Source organism: Chlamydomonas reinhardtii, chromosome 10 (assembly GCF_000002595.2).
Source record: "Chlamydomonas reinhardtii strain CC-503 cw92 mt+ chromosome 10, whole genome shotgun sequence".
NCBI classification, from domain to species: domain Eukaryota; kingdom Viridiplantae; phylum Chlorophyta; class Chlorophyceae; order Chlamydomonadales; family Chlamydomonadaceae; genus Chlamydomonas; species Chlamydomonas reinhardtii.
The window spans coordinates 1326411-1347495 of NC_057013.1; the positions used below are offsets into that span (position 1 = coordinate 1326411).

Below are 21085 nucleotides of genomic sequence, written 5' to 3' on the forward strand. Positions count from 1 at the left end.
CTTGCTGGTGCCGACCGACCGGTTTTGTTGAACACGACTAAATGCAGATTGGACTGTTACAGTTCCGCGGATGCCAAAGGCCCCACCGGCCCGCACCGCAACCCGCCCAGTTACGTCCGGAAATCCACAAACAGCAACGCTCACCCTCGAAAGGACCATGCGGTAACGCCAGCATAACAGCAGAAGTATTTGTATTCTGCCGCGGGCTGCCCCAGTGCCCGGGATACGGCAATTGGGTATGCCCGCTCCGCCGTGCTGAATGCCGCACTGGCATGCAGCGAGCTCCCCAGATTGCCCCGACGGCACTGGAAATGTTGGGCAGGGCCCTGCATCAGTAGTGAGACCAACCATCGAACATCAACACGTAAATACTTCAGCGAGTCCAAACAGTCCGCACCCCGCTCTGCGGGCATCGGCATCAGTGCAGGAATATGAAGACGTCAGTCTAGGGGCGCTCACCCCGGGTGAACACATTCCCCGGGGGCCCGAGACCACAAGGTTGCCCAAAAGACAGGCACAGACAGCGCTGTACAGGGCGCAGCGGGGGGCCGAGCCACTCCAGGCCACATAAATTCGGCCCGAATGAGAGTGTGTCCGCCGCTTCCTGCAGCGTGCGGCTTAGCGACCGACGACCGCGCACAGGAAACGCTGAGCCATCTGGCATCCGCTCCGCCGCACACACGCAGGAGCATTTGTGCCCAGCCCCCGCGCACGCGCCTCGCTCACCATAGCCCCAGAGCCTGCTAGCCCCACCCTGAACAAAGGGGTGGAACCAGGCTCTAAAGCCGTACTTGCGGCATTGCTCTGTGTTGCCGGCCGCTGCCTGTCTTCTCGGACTACCTCCTGCCTCTCGGATAATAGCACACCTGTCTCGCTGCACCCTACAGCCCATGGATACACGTAGGAAGCCGCGCTTGCAAAACTCGAGTTGAGGGGCTCGAATGAGGCTCCTAACCTGCTGCCCCACGCACACACCACATACACACACTGCACCATCCTGCACGGGTGCACACACATGTAGCAAAAACTTGACAACAACGGGCAGCAGGTCAATGAACAGTAATGCAAATCGAGCGTCACGGTGAACGCCCGAAACCCTCTCCCCGAATCCGTCCGAAGCGCGGCTCTCTCATGCCTTTCTGCGCGGTCAGTGACCTCTGTTGCGCGCAGCGAAACACTCTGGGCTGTCAGATGCATACACTCCGCTACTCTTCATGTCTTCCTTCTGCTCCCTCGTTTGCCGTATGCCCCGAATGGTATCGAAAAGCCCGGGGGCGCGCAGCCCCAGGCGCGTCCATGTCGCCCCAGGCTCAACGTGTGTGCACTGCTCAAAACGCGCCAACGCCGGCAGCAGCAGCTGCGCCAGCGCCACGACCAGTCCCCGCGCAACCGACCTGGGACCTGACCCAGGCGGTGCCGCGTCGGCCCGGCTTCTGCAGCCGCGAGTTGCTCCCACGGATGATGTGAGATCCCGCCTCTGTCAGCAGCGCCGTCGATGCGCCGAATCCTGTTCTACGCTGCTGCGCACACACCACTCCGGCGCTGATTCAACCCCAGTGCGCCAGCTGTCGACAACCCTCCACGCGGCAGCACGCTCTGAAGCGCTGCCTGAATGCCAAAAGGCCGCTGGCTCTATCGACGACAACGCCAGTGCCAGTACGAAGTCTACCTGCTAGGCGACACTATCCCCCAGTATAACAAAACACTGACACACAACCAATTAGGCTGGTCACTGCAAGCTGTTCCTGCTGCATGAAATGCAGCGCTCCCACAGGAGCGCCGCCGCCGCCGCCACTCCCCGCACGCTGCTTGGCGCGAGGGTTCTGCAACCCCGGCCCCGGCAGGGAGGAGCGCCCATGGCGCTTAATCCCAAGCGGACTGGTGGCCGCCGTCTGCAGACAAGGAGACACAGCATGCAGCGCTAAGTCAGGTGATGTGTGCACGCTGTCGGGGCGCGGGCCCCCAATCTGGGACCAAATGCCGCATGTGTGCTTAGGTCCAAGTCGGCGCTTGCAACTCGTTCTTTTCCACCCACGCCAAAGCGACATCCTGCTGTTCCCCAACCGCTCTGCCCTCCCATCCACGACAGCAAGACTTACAGCCGCCGCCGTAGCCGCCACCGCCGCCGCCGTAGCCGCCACCGCCGTAGCCGCCACCACCATAGCCACCGCCGCCGCTGCCGTAGCCGCCACCGCCACGGTTGCCGCCGTCTGCAAGTAAAACGCAGGAAACGCATGTTAGCGAAGCACCAAACCGCAACAGGTCGCTTCAGATGTGCATGTGTTTGCATAGTTGTGCCCAATCCGCCCTCTACCTCCTGCCACGCCCATACTCACAGCCGCCGCCGCCGTAGCCGCCACCGCCGTAGCCGCCGCCGCCGCCGCCACCGTAGCCACCGCCGCCACCACCGCCGTAGTTGTCCTTACGGAAGTCGCGGCCACCGAAGCGGCCGCCACCGCGGCGGCCCTTCTGGCCGTAGCCGGGCGTGCGCGCGGCGTAGTTCTGCAGCCAGCCGGGCACGGTCTGGTTCGTCTCCGTCAGCACCTCCACCAGCGAGCGCGCCAGCGGCGCGTCCGAGTCGGTGAAGAAGGCGGTGGCCAGACCCTTGTGACCGGCGCGGCCGGTACGACCGATGCGGTGCACGTAGTCGTCAATGTCCTTGGGCAGGTCGTAGTTGATAACGTGCGTCACGTGGGGAATGTCCAGACCGCGGGCCGCCACGTCGGTGGCCACCATCACGGGCGTCTTGCCGCTCTTGAAGCTGCGCAGCGCCTGGTGGGTGCAGGCGAGGGGAGGACGGGGAAGGCACAGAGGGCGTCAACGTGTGACAGGCAAAGTGAGGATAGCGAGTACTAGACGGACCGTCGACGACACGACGCATATCCTCATGGGCTCGGGCCGACGGAGTCAGCGGCTTGCAGTAGCGGCGCCTATTCAGCGCACCCTGTGCTGCCCAGACCACTCCCAGCCTCGTGTCCCCTTTCCTCACCATCTCACGCTGCTCCTGCGAGCGGTCTCCATGGATGGAGGTGGCGGGCAGCTGGTTGCGGGTGAGGATGCGCTCAAGCTCGTCGGCGCCGCGCTTGGTCTCCACGAAGACCAATGTCAGGCCCTGCTGTAATCACAAGTGACACGAGGGGATAGATTAGACAGGACCCTGGACAGCACTGTTTGCGGTTCATGCCTGCGCTCAGTTCCGTGCGGCATCCAACCCAGGAAGGCCCACGGCCGTCATGCGTTCATCCGCGTGACCAGTGCCCCAATCTCCACCATCCAGCTGTAGCATTCCGTAAATCATTCCCTTCGCGACCCCAGCATCCAACATTTGCTGCTTTCCTACTATCCAGCCCCATTCCAATTCGGCACTGACTGCCCCATGACCCCTCCGTCCTACCGCGCGCGGCACTTTCCGCCACCGCACTGCCCTCCCTCCGCCCCACACGCGGCGACTCACCTCCACGGTGCTGATCAGGTCCAGCAGCGTGTTCTGCTTCTCCTCCGGCGTCACGTACTCAATGTGCTGCACGATCAGGTCGGTGGAGGAGCCCACGCGGCCCACCGTCAGGAAGACGTAGTTGGCCAGGAAGTCGGAGGCCAGGCGCTGGATCTCCTTGGGGAAGGTGGCGCTGAACATCAGCGTCTGGCGGTGGCCCACGGGCGGCATGTCCTCCTGCTCCACGATGCGGCGGATCTGGGGCTCGAAGCCCATGTCCAGCATGCGGTCCGCCTCGTCCAGGCACAGGAACACGATGGAGGACAGGCCCACGCGGCCGCGCTCAATGAAGTCGCTCAGGCGGCCGGGCGTGGCGACCAGGATGTCGCAGCCGCGCTCCAGGTCACGCAGCTGTGGAGCGTCAGGGTGGTGGGGCGGGGGTGATGGGGGCGGGGGGAGAGGTTTAGTCCAGCCCCGCAGTAAGTGAGACTCCGGACAGCGCGGAGTTGCGTGTCAGCAGGGGTTGGGCCCAGGCGCAGTTGTCAGCTGACCTCCATCCCAGGTGCCGCTGCTATACTGGCTTTACAAATTCTATATAGCTGTGACCACATCTTTCTTGTGTGTTCGACCCCAGGCTGTCGTGCACACAGGCTGCCGTCGCCGCGCACCTGGTTGGGCGCGGGGGCGCCACCATAGATGACCACGGGGCGCAGGCCCGTCATGTACGTGAACTTGCGGGCCTCGTCGTAAATCTGGCTGGTCAGCTCACGGGTGGGAGCCAGCACCAGGGCGCCAGGCAGCGCCTTGCGGCTGTTGCGGCCGGCCGCGGGCTGGTAGCCCTTCATGAGCATGGACGCGATGATGGGGAAGCAGAACGCGGCGGTCTTGCCCGAGCCGGTCTGGGCGCAAGCCATCAGGTCGCGACCAGCCAGACCAATGGTAATCGAGTGCTTCTGCACGGGCGTGGGCTTGGTGAACTTGCAGCGCTTGATGTTCTCCATCATGCACGCAGGCAGCTGGAGGTCCTCGAAGCTGTGCACCGGCGGCGGCACGTCCTTGCCGCTGGTCTCCACGGGAATATCCTCATAAGCCTCGAAGTTAATACCCGTGTTCTCAGCGCCGTAGAGCGCATCGATCTCCGCCTTTTCCGCCTCAGCCTTCTTGAAAGGATCGTCATAGGGCCGGTTGAAGCCGATGCCTGTGCAACCGACAGCGCAAAAGAATTGTAATGAAATATGCGAGAGTAATTGTCCAACGCGGGCGCACTTTTGCGCGCGAAGCCGGCGAGCTAGGAAGACCCAAGCGCGCGAACGCCTTACTGACCTCCCTCGCCGCGACCAGCACCACCGCGGCCCGCGTAGCCACCGCGCTCGCCACCAAAGCCACCACGACCACCACCACCGTAGCCACCACCGCCATAGCCACCGCGAGGAGCACCATAGCCCCCGCCATAGCCGCCGCGAGGACCGCGATCATCGCCAAAAGGTGCAGCACCCGGAACAGCCGCGCCCGCGCCGGCGACAGGGAAGCCGCCGTAGCCGCCCATCACAGGCCCCGGACCACCCGGAGGCGGGGGAGGAGGCGCCCCCATAGCCATACCCCGGAGATGCGGAGGGACATACTGACCACTCTGGTAAGCCATTTTGCCTACTCTTAAGACCTAAATGTAATGTGTGGATACGCTCCTCCTAGCTGGACACTCGTCTCAGCTGGACAGTAAGGCCGAGCGCGAGCTCTGGGCGCCAGTTTCAGGGCCCAAGCTCCGAATGAGCGCGCCCGATTCTTGTTTGGGCTGCTCGGCTGCCTCTCGCGGGAATGTAGTGCCATTCATTCGTCCGATAGCCCATTATCATATCCACTTTCTTGCCCAACGCGGGCTATGCTTATCCCGCTCTGGCCTTTCACCTGCCGACGATCTAGTCTTGAGCCCTGCGACCTTTCAATTCTCTCCTCTTGACATGACGAGCTTTAGTGCATTGACTAAGGTCCAAGCACAAAGAGCGTGCGGAGCTTTGGGGCTGACACGGGATCGAGTTGCGTTCGTTCATGCGTCGGCACCCCACTGCCTGTGGCCCCTCGCCCTGGGCCAGTGGGCCCTGCCACTGCCAGCCGCTGTGGTACCAAACGTGTGATCCCGCAAGTACCACAAGGCACAATCAGGTACAAGTAGAATGTGGACGTAACATTAGATGCTGTCAGTGCAGTACGCATAGTGAGCTTACGACCAGTGTTACAACACGGGCCATAGTGTGGCGCCCACGTGAAGCGCCACAGACCCATAGTCCATAGAGTATACACAGTCCAGCCGAATCTGTCTTTCACTGCGCCCCAAGCGCCCCATGCAGCCTGGTACGGCCTAATTACAGGAAGGCATACGCTTGGGACAGCCAATTCAGGGGTGCCTAGGAACACGATTAGGGCTGGTGCAGGTTCAGTGCGTAGCGGCAAAATGGGGGGCGCTCACTTTCCCAACAGCAGTGCCATACGGTGTTCTACCGTCACCGCCGTACTGCCCCGAAGGATCAGTTCGTGGTAAGTAACGTGCCTTCAGGCATTGCAATGAGTAGGGCGGCGGGAGAGTGCCACTTCGGCTCGGGGATACCTGCCTACCTGATGTCAGCTGTAAGCAGCCGGGTGCAATTCACGCAGCATTACGTTCAGACGCGTGGTCCTGCATCAGTACTCAGGTGCAAATCAGCACTTTAGCATGGGCCCAGGCCTATGGATGGCAGGAGCGCCCCCCAACTCATGGTGCTTCTCAGCGCCACCACCATGCGAGGTTCGCTGACGTTGACAAACGTGTGGCCCTAGCATGGCCGCAGATTCGCATTACAGGTGGTACAGTTTGGTACAGGCACAGACATCCGAGCAGCAGAGGGCGGGTGGTGGAGGGCGCGGTGACTGGAGGTGACATTCGATAAGCATACTGGCGGTAGGGCCTATTGAGCCACAACACGTGGTGGGAACCTTTAACCTTGCAGTATAATAGTCATACCACCAGATTTGCGATGCATAGTTGTGTTCTCGAATGCTGGTCGCGTGCTGGTCATCCCAAGGTCCGGAATGTGGATGGTTAGAGTGGGGAGACGTTTTGCCCCCCGCACCCTGTGCGCAGTTGATACCCCAGCTGCTCTTGCGTGTGCGAAGGGTATCGTAACTTTATTGTGTATGGTATGTGCCTCGGATGGTGGCCCAAAAATTAAGTTCCAGGTAATCCTCTGGCACCCGCCTGCCGTCGCCTGCAAGCCCACTCCGCCTTCCGCTCTGGTCTACGTACGCATTAGTTCCGCAACGCACGTCAATAACACCCATGGCATGCACGCAATGGCATGTCACACGGGTGCTAGCTCAGACCGTAAGCGACGGACCTATCTCGTTGTTGGCTCATGTTTTGCAGTAATAGCACATTGGAGCGGTATTCACTGTTCGGGTAGGAAGGGGTATGGCGGAGCTGGGCGGAGGGGGCCGAGGGGCCGCGTGCCGGGGTCGATGGGCCTATTAACCCTTTTTTCTCTCTTTCCAAATCCCCATACGCATTTCCACAGCCGTAAACGTAGAGAAGACTCAACTCTGGTTATAGAGAGCCTGTGCAAGAATACGTCCGCACAAGAACGCTGCATAATACGCGCTCCTGACTTTGTATCGCAACTTCATACACCTATTAAGCTGATAAATGATGTAAAAATAATCGGGTTTTATAGAAAGCGGCGTTTTGCAAGCGTTGCCATGTTTCGTTGACCGGCTGGGTGGCACCCCGGCTCCATAAATGAATCTATCAATAACATCTTGTAGGTAGTAGATTGCAACATAAGATGGTGTCATCAGCGGTGCGGGTCGTGTTGCGGGCGCGGCCTTCTGAGGTCGCCTCGCTCATAAACTTCCTCCCAGACAAGAAGGTGGGCTACTTGTGGTAGGGCAAACATGAAGTCAGCTGCAGTGCTGCCCGTTGATTGCCCGCGGACCCCAACAAGGGGCCTCTTTCACCCTGGCGGGACCTGCCACCCGCGCTCCTCGCCCGCGCGTAGGGCGTCTCCATAGTCCAGCAGAAAGTCATCGAGGGGAGACCCGGTGGTGGACAGCCTGCAGCACAGAACTATCAGGTGACCCGGGCTGGCGGACTGAACGCTTGCTTTGCGGTTGGGAACTGGGATCAGGGGACAAGGAGGGTCCGGCGGCTGGGCACGCGCGCAACTGCTGTAGCTGGGCACTTCCTCACCGACTCAACGGAAGGAATCTCAAGCAGCACCGTGCTATGAACCCTGTACAGTTCAAGTTTGACAATGTGCTCGCGCTGGCGAGTCAGGAGGAGGTGTACGAGGTGCGTGGAGAGCCGGGGCTGTTGGACACGTGCCGATGCCATGTGTATGTGTGTGTGTGTGTGTGTGTGTGTGTGTGTGTGTGTGTGTGTGTGTGTGTGTGTGTGTGTGTGTGTGTGTGTGTGTGTGTTGTGTGTGTGTGTGTGTGTGTGTGTGTGTAATTCACTGGTACAAAGGGCGGAGGGGCGCAGAAGCAGCATCTGGCGCTGTCTCCTGGCTCTTACTCTGCCTGCTCGATGTGTGCCTTCGTGTTTCTCTGTTTCGATCTTTATCTTGCCCGACGGCCTGCGCACAGGCCACAGCCGCGGAGGTGGTACGCGGCGCACTGGAAGGGTTCAACGGAACCATTATGTGTTACGGGCAAACAGGTGCGGTGGCAAGGTCGGGAACGAGACTTCAAGCTAGGCCACAATGTGTTTGTCTCACTGCTGGCCACTGCTGGCAAGCAGATGTATGTGTGTGTATGTGCGCGTGTGTGTGGGTAGGTGCGAGTGGATGTCTTGCTGCGCAAGAATCGCAACAGATTCCCCTCAAGAATGCGTCGCGCTTTCGCCTTTCATAGTTTTGCCCGCAAACACGCCGCAGGCGCGGGCAAGACGTTCACGATGAGCGGCGGCAAGCAAAGCTTCAAGCAGCGTGGCATCATCCCGCGCGCGCTGGGGCAGCTGTTCGCGGAGGTCAAAGCCATGCCGGACCGGGAGGCGCGCGTCAGCGTGCAGTACCTGGAAGTGCGTGCGGCGTGGTTGGTGGGAGACTGGGGGTGCTGGCAAGTGGCAGAGTGATGGCGAAGGCAGTGGGTCGCATCAGGCAGTGGGGGTGACGGGAGCGCGCCGCAGGCTCGTGGCGGGGGTGCTCTGGGAGGCAAGGGAGGCTGGTAGTGGCCGGACATGTGCTACTGCCCTCACACGGTTTCCCCATCACTTTTTGCAGATCTACAACGAGGCGTTATACGACTTGTTGGACATCACCACGCAGCCGCATGAGATCAGCATCTACGAGAGCAGCAAGGGCCAGGTGACGGTTTCCGGGCTGCGCACGGCCGTGGTGGCGTCCGAGGCGGAGGCGCTGGCTTTGCTGTTTGAGGTGGGTACCGCGTGTGTTGGGTGAGTCAAAATGGACAAGGAGTCTGTAGGTGTTGTGCTCAAGGGCGGGGTGCGCGGACGCGCTGCCCGTCGCTAAAAGCACACCAGCCATGATGGGACTCAGCATGGGGCTCCACGCCTTGCTTGCCTTGCAGGGCGAAACCAACCGCGTAATTGGTGAGCATCAGCTCAATCGCGAGTCGTCCCGCTCCCACTCCATCTTCACCATCACGCTGGAGCTCAAGCCAGTGGGCGATGTAGGTCAAGCGCGTGCACTCACATCCGCGCCAGCTTCAAATGCTAGTGTCTTGGCTGCTAGGACCTCTAGCCCCGCATACCAGCCACCGAGGAATGTTTTCATTCCCTGTCTTTCGGTCCATTGTACATTAGTTAGTTGACAGTGACGTGCAAACATGCACTAAAATGCATTGCCTGTCCCCGCGCCTCGATCCCGCAGGCCGGCGGCGACGTACTGGTGTCCAAGTTGGCTCTGGTGGACCTGGCGGGCAGCGAGCGCGTGTCCAAGACTAAGAGCGAGGGACTGGTGCTACGGGAGGCGGGCCACATCAACAAGAGCCTGTCCATACTGGAGCAGGTGCGGGGACGGCTGGGTACGGATGCGGGTGGGGGGTTTAGGTGCAGGAGATTTCGCCTGGTTCCAGTTTGAGAGAGAACGGGGCTACGGATGCGGATGCGCCGCACTAGAATGTAGTTGTGGCTAACGCTAGGCGCGCGGGTGCATGTGCTGCTGCAGGTGATCCTCGGCCTGGGCGACAAGAACCGTGACCACGTGCCTTTCCGGTGAGCACCCCTTGAGCAGGGGAGCCATGGCTTCGACTGGCAGCCAGTGCATACCTGCTTACCTGGCTGGTCCGCCTCGCCGCCTTACCAATTGCGACCCAGTCTTTGCGGTTTCCATGACACCACGCTCACAAACGTCCTGGGATGTGCAGGTCGTCGAAGCTAACGCACGTGCTGAAGAACAGCCTGGGCGGCAACTGCCGCACGGTGCTGGTCGCAAACGTGTGGAGCGACGCGGCGCAGACGGACGAGACGCTCAGCACGTGCCGCTTCGCGCAGCGCATGATGCGCGTCACGTGCGAGGTCAGCGCCAACGTGGTGCAGGACAGCAGCGCGCGCGTGCGGCAGCTTGAGAGGTGCGTGTGCGCCTGCATGCGCTTTCGGCCCCAGGTTGTGCGCCGGCTGTTCTATGGGCTACTGCCAGTGTGCGAGCCACCGGTAGCTCCGGGGACGCCGGGCCATGGATGCTCTTGCCGCCAAGTAGCCATGTAGCTCACCATGCCCGTACCGAGCTGACAAGAACATTTACCCTGTTGAACTGCTACAGGCAAGTTGCGGACCTGCAACAGGAGCTGGCGATGCACGATGCCATGGCCATGCGTGGCGGCATCTCCTACTCGGCCTACAGCGACACGCAGCGCGCTGAGCTGCGGACGCGTGTGCTTGACTTCCTGATGGGTGTCGGCAGCAGCGGCGAGGCGGCGGCGGCGGCGCCCGGGGTTGCGGCGGAGAACATTGAGCCCTTGGAGCTGCACAGCCTGCGGCACATGAAGGAAATCCTCTTCGCGTGCAGGGTGAGTGAGCGCGGAATCAGCCCTGCGCTTGGGGGCGGCCGTATAGGGCTTGCTTAATGCCTGCTCCTGTGGCAAGGCGCCAAGTTCGGTTATGCACAGCTGGCGCTACTTGCTGACTGATGCTGGCTGATTTGGCCCCCCTTCCGCTGTTACGCAGCATTTGTACCGAGAAGCGCTCCATGGATTGGGGCCAGGGCCAGGACACGGCTCCGGTAGCATGGTGGCGGCAGGAGGTGGAGGAGGTGGAGGCAGCAGCTTTCCTCCCGCACCGACCGGCGCTCGGCCCGTGTCTGGCAGTAGCACCAGCGGGCCTGCGGCGGGTGGCGGCGCCGCTGCAGCCCGGCGGCTCAGCGGCACAGGTAACGGCTCTGCAGGCGCTCGGGACAAGAACTGGCAGGAGTACAGCGGTGCTGGCGGCGACGCCGCGCCGGGCGTTGGCAAGGCCGATGGGCTCGGGGGAGCGGGCGTGGCGCCAGACGCTGCACGGCCCGGCAGCAGCAGTGGAGGCGACGACGCCGGCTCGGGACTGGCTGAGAGGCTCCTCAGCCAGCAAGCTACCGGCAGCAGCGGGCGGCCAGCGGTGGGCGGGGGCGCGAGCACGGCCGTGGTGGCACCGGACAGGTGGGTGCCGGGCATCGGCAACCCGGCGTGCCAGCGTTGCAATTGCACTCATCTTTCAGCGCTTCCCTTCCAGTCTCCACTCCTAAACCAGCATCCATATGTGGGTGCTAACACCGCGTCTTTTCCCGATACGCAATAACACATTGCAGGGCGACGGCGCTCGAGGACTACAAGGCGGGGCCGGGGGCACTCAAGGCGCAGCTTCTGGCTGAGAACCGCACACGGTTGAAGACGGGGCGCGGGCGGGCCAAGGAGCTGGCACTGGCGGTGAACGCCGCCAAGCGCGAGCTTGACGGGCTGAAGAAGCGGGAAGAGCAGCTCAAGGGGCAGCGCGTGCAGCAGCAGGGCGAGGGCTCCCAGGTGAGTGGGTGTTCAGGGAAAGTGCTTGTAAGGTTGGTGAGGCAGTGAAGCGCGTGTACTGTGGCTGGTCGTAGTGCATGCGGGGTACGGACCACACTGTTGACATTCAGCCATACGGGCATCCTTAGCGCTAAGGCTGCCCGTATGGCTGAATGTCAACACACACCTCGGCCCCAGCCCGTATTGCCTGCCGCATGCCGCATGTACCCGTGTCGGCCATACCTCATGAGTCCACCCGCCGGTTCACCGCTGTCCATCAGGTCCTGGACGCGGAAGAATACGACGTGCTGATGCGCATCAAGGAGCTCAAATCCTCTTATAAGGAAAACTACAACGAGCTGCAGGTGGTCAAGTCCGAGGTCGACTACACGCAGGTATGACGTATGCGGTGCCGTACACAGGGTGGCTGCCTGTTGGTCATGAGCTGTAGCGCAGCCTCTGTGGAGCAAGAGGCGCACGCGGTGCTTCCAGGCACCTGTCGCGAATGCAGTGTGTGGATGGGGCTGGAGCACAAGGTTTATGTAGGAGGCGTGTAGCTGAGTGACGGTCGGCTGATTTACGCCTTCTCCCTCCGCGGCTTCAGGGCCTGGTGGACCAGTGCAACAAGGAGCTGCTCCTGGAGTTTGCGCAGTGGTACGAGTCCACGTACGGCCGACCGCCAGCAGATGATGGCGGCGGCGGCGGCGGCGCGGACGAGGACCGGCTGCCATCGCCGAGCGGCCGTTCCGTCGCGGCGCTGAGCGGTGGCGTCAGCACACCGCCGCGGCCCGGCGTGTTGTCAACAGGCCCGGGCGGCGGTGCAACGCCGCCCTCGCGCAGCGGCCTCACGCCGCCGTCGCCAAGTGGGTCGGTCATGTCTACGGCCAGCGCGGCCAGCGGCGGACGGTTTGGAGGCGTTGGCGGGAAGCCGGGTGCGCGGCCGCCGGGCGGGGCCGGCAAGGTGCCCCTGAGCAGCCTGGTTGCGCCCTCCGGGGAGGAGCTGTCCAGTCCTGAGGCGATGGCCTACTACAATGCACAGCAGGTGAGCTGGTGCGTCTGGTGTGATGTGCTGTACTGTGCACGCAAGCACCGATAGAAACTAGGGTTAGCATTCAAACCAGGTTACATGCAAAGTCATCCCGTACGTGCGGGGGATACTGTGCGCTTTGCGCAAGCCCGCCCACCTTACCGCACCGTTCTCGGCAACCACCTGTCCCGCAATGCGGCTCTGTTCCCTGCTCGCGCAGGTCTTGCTACAAAAGACCAGCGGCGTGGCGCACCGGCCCGGCAGCGTCAAGAAGCAGCGCGCTCAGCCCGTGTTCGGAGGCGCGGCGGCGCGAAGCAACGTGACAGACCGAGTGGTCCAAGACGTGGGCATGGCAATGCACCCCAACCGCCGCACATGATTGACGTGGCCGCGCAACTGCGGGCCCTGCAGCGCTGCTGTGCTACGGTAGTGTTGCGCCTGCGTGGCCTGCCGCCATTGCGAATGGCCGTGTGTGGAGGACGCGTGTGCGGCAGGGGGCAGGGCATGTAGCGGCTGGAATGGCGGCCGGGTGTGTGTGGGAACGGCCATTGGGCCAGGCCACCAGCGGCATGCAGGGTCAAGGGATAGCGCTGCAGCCGCAGGCCGAACTTCAGACAGCACGTGCAAATGCTATCGGCCGTTGCGCACAGAGGATTAAGCAGCGCCGCCAAGCCGAGGCACGCGTATGAACGGTGCTCCACGTGTCACGCTGCGCGATCATGGTAGGAGGCCCGTTGCGAGTGTTGTGTATCAAGCCATGGGGCTAAGCAGGCCTATGTATGCGGATGTTACAGAGGGGACAGTCCCAGCACCCGAAGATGCCGACCCATGACAGCCATCACGCCATCAGGCCTCTGGGGCATGGAAGTGCGTCAATTGCCTGATATGGTGCAAGAAGTGACACTTGCACCGTAATCAGTTGCCACCTTGATGTGCAGTGATAGGCACGGTGATAGGCTCATTTGCAGCGAGGGGCGGGTGGGGTTATCAGCGTCGTGCCAATAAGTTGCAGTTTGCTGCTAGAGCGCCGAAGTGATGTGATACACGGGGCATACAGGAGTGCAAGAAGCCGAAAACTTGTTTTCGGGCTGCGTCGGGCTCCCTGGGGGAGGGGGGGTCATGGGATGCCGCCCCAGGTCCCTCTTCGTTGCCGGAGGTTGCCGGAGGGCGGGTCATGGGATGGGACAATTCGCGACTATGGGAATTCGCGCGAATTCGGGAATTAGCGCGCAACTTTGTTGGCGCTCCTAGCCTCCTTTGCTGATTGCAGACGTTATTCTCAAGTGTGTTTCTAGTAGAAGCGTTCTTCAAGCCGGTCAAGGGCCCCAATTTTGACAGTATGAGTGCCCAAGTTTCCTTCTAGTGTGCTGTTACTCCTAAGCACGATACCATATGTTATAAGTATCAAATAAACAACTATGGCCATTGATAGAGGGTCAAAAGGTCGCGTGCAGCGCGACAGCGCAAATTCGCGAGCTCCCGTTCTTCGCCGGCTGTGCTTCACTCCTTCCGCCCCCCGCTGCAAAGAAAAGCGCTCTACAATTCATACCATCTCCCCGCTGCGCGCCGCTACTTTATCGCTCAAAGCAGCTGATGCTTTCAAGCAATATTTCTGTGGGGGTCCGGGGGCGTAGCCCCCGGGAAAATTTTGCAAAATTAAGATAGCGTACGCGTGGATTTTTGCTGTCAGGAACGGGTTACTGGTGTGATCCGTGGGGGTCAGAACCCGGTGGGAGGAGCCGTTGGCAGGCCAGCGGAAATGAGGGGCCAGCATGCCACGCTAGCAAGTATTTGGCGTGGGCACCATGCACGTCTTGGCTTAGGTGCATATGTATAGGCTCAGAGGGCCAGTGTGATGGCGCTAGGCAGCATGAAAACGTGTCCTGCTGCACTGCAACGTGGCTGCTGGTGGTGGGGGACAAGGCAGCAAGTTCAGCACCGCCTCACTGGGGCCCACCCCCTCCGCTGCCTGCACGATGCATAAACATTAAGAATGTTTATGCGTTGCCTCAGTGGCGATATAGGGCCTGCCCTGATGGTGCGCCTCACTAATTCCGCGAGCGTGGGATGGGAGGTCAGGGAGGCGAGGGAAAAGATACACACGCTCGCCGTGTACTCCACTGAATTTCGCGAATTAGCGCGGCCTTCGGCCGCGCAATTCTCCCGCATCCCATCTCAGCCTAATAACCGCCTCTGGATCATCCCATAATTTGCGCATTTTGCCGGGTCCGGGATACCGGGGGAAGGCAGGGAGGTTCGCCTGAGGAAAGCATGTCACACTTGACTGGTCCGAGCGTGTCCTTTCTGAGTTTCGGCACTCTGATGTATCTTTGCAAATACGTATATTCATTCCGCCTACCTGAGAATGGCGAGCGTGCCGTCGCATATTGGCAGGGCACCTGCCCCACCTCGTCCAAACTTGTGACGTGCAAGGAATTAATTCTATTGACACACATTTACTTGAGTTAAAACCCGCACATTACCTATCTGCATTCCAGCGAACACCAACACGAGCGGCCCCTTGAACTCCGTCTCTCAACAGCGTGTGCTCTTCGCCAATCCCTATCATTCTAGTCAACCATTCACTTCTGTCTGTTATCCTAGCTTGTGTTTAGGCCTCGCGCCACACCCAGTGGCCTCCGGCTCGGGGAGCCTCTGCGTAGTCTTGCATAGTGTAGGGCCTAATGTCTTAAGATACCTCTCCAGCAGCTCAGCCTGATGGAGTGCACGGGGCAGCCCAGGGCGTGGCGGTGGCGCCAGTCGGAGTTAGTCGACTACTCGTGCCCAAGCCTCCTAACACGCACACGACTCTCTGGCTGGAGCAAACTTGTGTTAATAGCACTTCTAGTTCTATCAGCCTCGTCACCCCGGCAAGCGGAGGCTGCGCTCAAACTCAGAGGCGCCCGGAGAAGCTTGCAGCAGCCAAATTTTGAGGTCCTAGACAACGCAGTCAACTTGAAATATGGAGACCTTCTGTGCAGCAACTTTGACGAGGACCCGACAGGACAGCCTACGTTTGTTCACGCGGGCGAGGCGGACACAGCGTTGGTCACTGGGATTGACGCGGGTGAGCAGATAGTTGAAATCATTTAGGAGCGGACGGCCTGGAGACGGGACGCTCGAGCTTGGTACTTGATGCGTATCCAGTGTTTTACGATGTTCCCTGGTCTTGCGTTGCCAGCACAATAAGCGTCGAGACGCTATTCCTCGCGCATGCCTTTGCTGTTGAAAATGTCGGATACCGGTGCCACCCTAGGGGCTGGTTGGGCTACGACTATGAGAGGGGCGGGCACGGGCGGCTTCATCGACCGTGCAGGTGTACACTACGCGGGCAGTACAGGCGCGCTTGTGTATGGCCCAGACATGCGCGGCAGCTTATTCTCAGCCTGCGCAGCTGGCGTGGGCCTCCCCCTGGTACCCGGCCTCAAACGCCACGCACCGCCGTAAATACACCTGTTCCGCGCCCCACACGCCGCAGACTATACTGACCCCTACGTGGACACGACCTCGGGAAAGTTCTACCCCCGCGGCATCTACAACATGGGGATATTCGACTCGGGCACGTTCGTGCCAGGCGGCGGCAGCGTGGGCACGCGGCTCGAGCTGGTGCGGCGCGTCAGCGGCAGCGCCAAGGCCGGCGCCAGCCCGCAGGTGCCTCTCACAGACGCGGTCTTGACGCGGCGGCAGGCGGGGCCCTTTGCCACCAGCAAGCTGGGGTCGCTTCTGAAGGCGATCGTTTGCTGCAGCCGCGACAACTTTGTGGAGTCCATCCGCCTGGTGCGGGAGCTCGTCGGCGACACCATTATTGGCAACCCCACATGTGAGTGCCCGCGCCTGGGCTTGTGGGAACGGCAGGGTAGCGGGTGCTTGTGATGAGCGCGGGGGGTGGTGAATGAGGAGGCCTGGCACAGCACAGCGGTAGAGGTGGGCCTGCCGGGCACAAGAACCCACCACCAGTTTCTGCCAGAGTAGCGTGGTCTCAGCATATGCGATGTTGTTCCCTTCGGGACGATACCGTTGAATTGCAAGAGCTGCCGCGCGCATGGCGCTATCGCTTTCCTCCACGTGGTTCACACTTTTGCATGGCCAACCCCCAACACACAGGCTACGGCTACGCAATTGAGGTGCCTCGCCCCGCGGATGCACCGCTGTGGGCGGGCCTGTCAATAGGCATGGGCAAGCCTGTGGGCTCCACCGAGTACGTCGTAAGCTCGATACGCTTTGTGTGGGCGTCTTACGACCCCATCCTCAGCTCCCCGCCGCCCCCCAGCCCGCAGCCCAGCCCGCCGCCGCCCAAGTCGCCGCCCAATCCGCCGCCCAATCCGCCGCCCAGCCCGCCGCCCAGCCCCCGCCGCAACGCGACCGGTGCCGTGCGTGCGCCCTCCACGCCGCCCCCGCCGCCCAGCCCCAAGCCGCCCAGCCCGAAGCCGCCCAGCCCCAAGCCGCCCGTGCGCAAGGGCAAGTCACCGCCGCCGCCGTCGCCCAGCCTGATGGACAAGCTGCCGCCGGGGACCAACAAGGACTGGTATGTCATCACAAAGGGCGTCGCCTCCATCGAGCTGCTGGTGAGTAATTTGGCGGGTCTGATACAGCTTTATCGACACTCTTGGACAGCTTACTGCGCCTCCCGCCCTACAACGGCTTCTACTGCTGCCATCTTTGTCCCTCCAAACCTCAACCCGCTCGCTCGCACCCCCCACCCCGTGTAACGGAACAGGACTACACGGGTACCGTTCAAATGGTGGGGCCCACGTTTCCCGTGGTCACCACGCCCAGCTTGGACACCGTGATTGCCGCGGGGCGCTACAGCAAGGGCACGCTGTTTGGCCTGGGCAGTGAGAACATGGCCATGACCTGCTGCAAGGCCCCTGTGGGCGCAAAGCTGCCGGGGCTGGACCAGATCATCCTGCAGGGCGCCGCGTGGGCTGGGTACTACGGTATCAAGTGCGGCGGCGCCAAGGTGAGTGCGCCTGGAAGTTAGCGTGCTTGGATACTACCGCAGACTGCACGCATGCAGGTTGTTTGCGTTGCCATGCTGCGCCGCAATACGTGGAAGCATCCTGACACAAGACCACCCCGGCCGCAGGTCCGCGTGAGCCACGCCAAGTACGTGCCGTTCGCCACGTGGCTCATCACGCAACGCCCCGACCTGTTCCTGAAAGACGTGGAGATCTACACGCCCGTAGCCGACTTTGTGAGAGCCGTGAAGGGCACGGTGCCGCAGGGCAAGCGCCCGCCCATGGACCTGTACATCGTGGGACCCGGCGACGGCGACCAGGCCGGCGGCAACTCGACGTACACACCCACCTTCCTGGTGCGTTTGCTCGCAGGGCTGTTGCTTACCGTGTGTGCTCTCGAGTGTACCCCACCAAACTCCGGGCCAGTTCAGGCCAGTTCACGCCACTAATGCGCTGCTCTTGCAGCTACTGATGGCCGTTGCACAGACAGGCAGCCTCACCGCGCACACACGCTTGTGCACACGGTTTCCTTCCTGTAGGCCGCGCTGCGCGACTACCTCAACTCGGGCAAGGGTGTCATCTTCCTGGGCCAGAACCCGCTTGAATCCATCGCCAACGGCGGCACCACAACCACCACCGGCACCACGACTGGCACCACCGGCAAGAACAAAAAGGGCAAGGCCGGCAAGAACGTCGTCGTGACCGTGGACGTCGGCCGCCGCCGCCAGCGCTCGCTGCTGGAGAGCTCCGCAGCCTACGCGCTCAACGCCGTGTCTGGCCCCACTGGCATGGTGTTTGCTGGCCAGGTGCTGCCGCCGGTGCCGCCCGGCCCCGTCGGCGTGGGGCCGCTGCCGCCCTCCGACCTTCTGAACGCGGAGCAGGCTGCGGGCCAGTACCTGCTGTACCTGCAGGGCCAGGCCGGCAAGATCTACGACCTGACCGTAGGTGAGTTGCGGTGGCTGGAGTGTGTGTCGGATGCCTGTCCTGGGGATGTACTTGTGGTTGCTGGAGTGCGAGAGCTTGAAGGATGCATTTCTGGCGTGGCAAATCACCAGTCTGGATGTAGTGTTGTTGAAAGCCTCTTTACTGAGGTGCGCCTGCTCCTGTCTGCCCGCTCCTGCAGTGGCGGGCGTCGTGTCCAAGGCCCGCGCCGCTATGCCGCGCGGCTCGCCCGGCTCCGAGAACCTTTACACGCTCATTGACAGCATCACACAGCTTGGCGGGACCATACCTGTCTACAACCCTGCCGCCCAGCCATCATCCCCTCCGCCGCCCAGCGCACGGCCCTCTCCCGTGCGCTCCCCAGCGCCCTCCCCATCGCCCTCACCCTCCCCGCGCGCCAGCAATGCCACCGCCGGCAACTCCACTACCGCAGGGAACAGCACCAGCAACGGCAACAGCACTGCCGCCTCGTTTAAATACCTGGGCTGCTACGTCGACAACTCTGCCACGCGTGCGCTGCCGTTCCGCCTCTCGGTGTCGGACCGCAACCTCACTTCCGCGCGGTGCGCCAGCCTGGCAGCCAATGCCTCACTCAAGTACTTTGGCATGCAGGGAGCCAACTGCTTCGGCGGCAGCAACGGCACTTTGGCCACCGGCTACGGCACGTCCACGAATTCGGCCGAGTGCAGCGTGCAGTGCAGCGGCAACAAGGCCGAGATGTGTGGCTTCGCCTCCGCGAACAAGCTGCTCCTCAGCTTGTACCAGTGGACTTGAGCGGGGCCCACACGGGGCCCTGCTGGGTTGCAGGGGCGCGCGTTAGCGCCGTGCGGCTATCTGCCATACCCGCCCCGCAGTCAAGGGCGACAACCGGCGGCCCCAAAGCTTAACGGCCGCGCGCCGGTGTATAGATCTTATGCGTGGAAGCAGTGTACTCGCACTCGGATTTGCAACGGGTAGCGGCGTGCAACTGCATCGCGCGCTGGCTCGACAAGCTTTGCATGCGGCACCGGACCTGTTGGATGTATAACATTGTTGGGGATGCACACGAGGTGCGGCTGCACACATGCCGGGAGTGAGCCAGGTGTTTCAGTATGCACGCTCGTGTTTTGGGGGGCGTCTTGGAGGGCGGCGGCCCCCGCTAACTCAAGAATGATACAAGTGACATGATCGTGCGTTTGTCTGGTTACACACCTTTGCTGTGTCCGCCCACGCTTGCAAGCCTCACAACCGTGCGACGCGTAGACAGTCCGCTGGTTCGGTCTGGACGCGTCACGCATTCCCATGCAGCCTTCATTGGCTGTGCGCACTTAGACATTGATTTGTAGTCAGTTGGCGGCGGGCGAACATGTATTGACGTCAAGATAACGTGCTTTCGCACTGGTCCTTGTGTGCATGGCAGCATGGAAGGAAGCGCGGGAGGAATGAATTACTGGGTGGTGTGATGCAGAGCATATGCATTGCAAGCACCTGACACCAAGCCCCGTTACCGGCGGGATGACCCCACCTGCCCCTGAGTCTTGCCCTGTGTGTACGTTGGGCACTGGGGTGCAATCCAGTGTGGTATGACGGCACCGTGGCACTGACCATGTCCCTAATACCACTTGGCTAGACGACTAACTGACATGACTGGAGTCGGACCATGACCTCGTATGGGGCAACTTGCGCGCAGGGTCTGGCGTTACATGAGAAAACGAATGCGAGGGGCGGCGGGTTATTGGCAGGCCGGTGTGTGCACAGACGGGGGCTCAAGAATAATAAGGAATGCGGCAGGTTGATGAGTTGCGCGCACACCACAGTTGGTGTTGTCAACGTGCAGCGCTCGGGCTACATCAGGACGGAGGCACTAGGTCGCAGAGGCGAAACCTTTGCCGGTGAGGTTGCGCCGCTGTGGCGGTCTGGGTTACGCCGGAAGCGCTGGGCGGTGGGAAACTTGCAGGCTTTTGTCGTCAACCCTCTCCCCAGCCGCTTGCCGGGGCGTCCGCGTGCGCACTGACAATTTGGTATTGTGCACCCTTGCAAGTCATTCAGTGAGCGACCCCATTCTGACGTGCATTCAATCAATCTGGCAGCAGAGATGCGGGCGCTGGAACTGCGTCCGCATTGGAGTTGCCATGGATGGGATCATGGGTATGTGCTTGTGTGTGGCTGGATCTTCGCGGGCTATGAACACTTGTCGCGGCTGTCTGCTGTGCGAGCAGACGGCGTGCCGCAGAGCAAGAGCTTAGGTTGCATGGATGCATGTGGGGCCTGCAGTGCACACAGCTAGTTCTAGGTCGCTTTGTCGTCCTAGGCATTTCTCGCGCGGCCTTCGCAGCGGCCCCCGCTGCGGACGCCGAGCGAAGATTCAGGTCTGTGAAGGTCTGCGAAGACGTGGGCAAAGTCACTTGAAGTTGCAGCACTGTGCTGGGATAGGGTTTCGACCTAAAATCGAGCAGCTAGGGCGCTGTTGAAGGCTGCCCCTAGGCTAGGGGTGTGATAAAGGACTCCGCCACACCCGGACTGCATTGCATGCGAGGGTATTCGTGGTATACAGGCCCATTCACCTACCGGCATGGGACCCTTAACTTGTAATTCGCCTTGAAAGCGACCGATCCTAGCACGCAGTCACACGGGATTCATTGACCTGCACATCGGCACTGTAATTCAGTCCAGCCCAGGCCTGCCATCGGATTGGGTGGCTACAGAAAGGTGTGGGATGAACCCACTTACCCACATTCCCCAGGATACCTCCTAGAGAAGGACCTTAATAGACATCTTGAGATGCCTTTTGAC

The 21085-nt window shown here is 61.5% G+C and overlaps 3 protein-coding genes across 3 annotated transcripts; 2 read left to right on the plus strand and 1 right to left on the minus strand.

Annotated features, from left to right (window-relative positions):
* Nucleotides 1-44: 44 nt before the first annotated feature.
* On the minus strand, nucleotides 45-5407 carry CHLRE_10g427700v5 (uncharacterized protein). Its single transcript, XM_043066580.1, has 7 exons — nucleotides 4757-5407; nucleotides 4102-4631; nucleotides 3455-3844; nucleotides 2990-3115; nucleotides 2337-2772; nucleotides 2100-2210; nucleotides 45-1892 (listed from the first exon to the last, which is right to left on the minus strand). The coding sequence occupies exons 1-7, from the start codon at nucleotides 5073-5075 to the stop codon at nucleotides 1864-1866; spliced, it is 1941 nt and encodes a 646-aa protein (XP_042919977.1). The 5' UTR covers nucleotides 5076-5407; the 3' UTR covers nucleotides 45-1863.
* A 1570-nt stretch (nucleotides 5408-6977) lies between these two features.
* Nucleotides 6978-13819, plus strand: CHLRE_10g427750v5 (uncharacterized protein). Its single transcript, XM_043066581.1, has 16 exons — nucleotides 6978-7329; nucleotides 7459-7533; nucleotides 7701-7751; nucleotides 8045-8117; nucleotides 8335-8477; nucleotides 8680-8832; nucleotides 8987-9088; nucleotides 9289-9426; nucleotides 9586-9632; nucleotides 9785-9988; nucleotides 10180-10426; nucleotides 10584-11047; nucleotides 11197-11407; nucleotides 11668-11781; nucleotides 11991-12428; nucleotides 12634-13819. Exons 1-16 carry the CDS (start codon nucleotides 7246-7248, stop codon nucleotides 12790-12792), a joined length of 2703 nt encoding a protein of 900 aa, XP_042919978.1. The 5' UTR covers nucleotides 6978-7245; the 3' UTR covers nucleotides 12793-13819.
* Nucleotides 13820-14760: 941 nt separating this feature from the next.
* On the plus strand, nucleotides 14761-20896 carry CHLRE_10g427800v5 (uncharacterized protein). Its single transcript, XM_043066582.1, has 7 exons — nucleotides 14761-15480; nucleotides 15892-16233; nucleotides 16518-16978; nucleotides 17131-17373; nucleotides 17500-17727; nucleotides 17911-18316; nucleotides 18495-20896. The coding sequence occupies exons 1-7, from the start codon at nucleotides 15132-15134 to the stop codon at nucleotides 19085-19087; spliced, it is 2622 nt and encodes an 873-aa protein (XP_042919979.1). The 5' UTR covers nucleotides 14761-15131; the 3' UTR covers nucleotides 19088-20896.
* The last annotated feature ends 189 nt before the right edge of the window (nucleotides 20897-21085 follow it).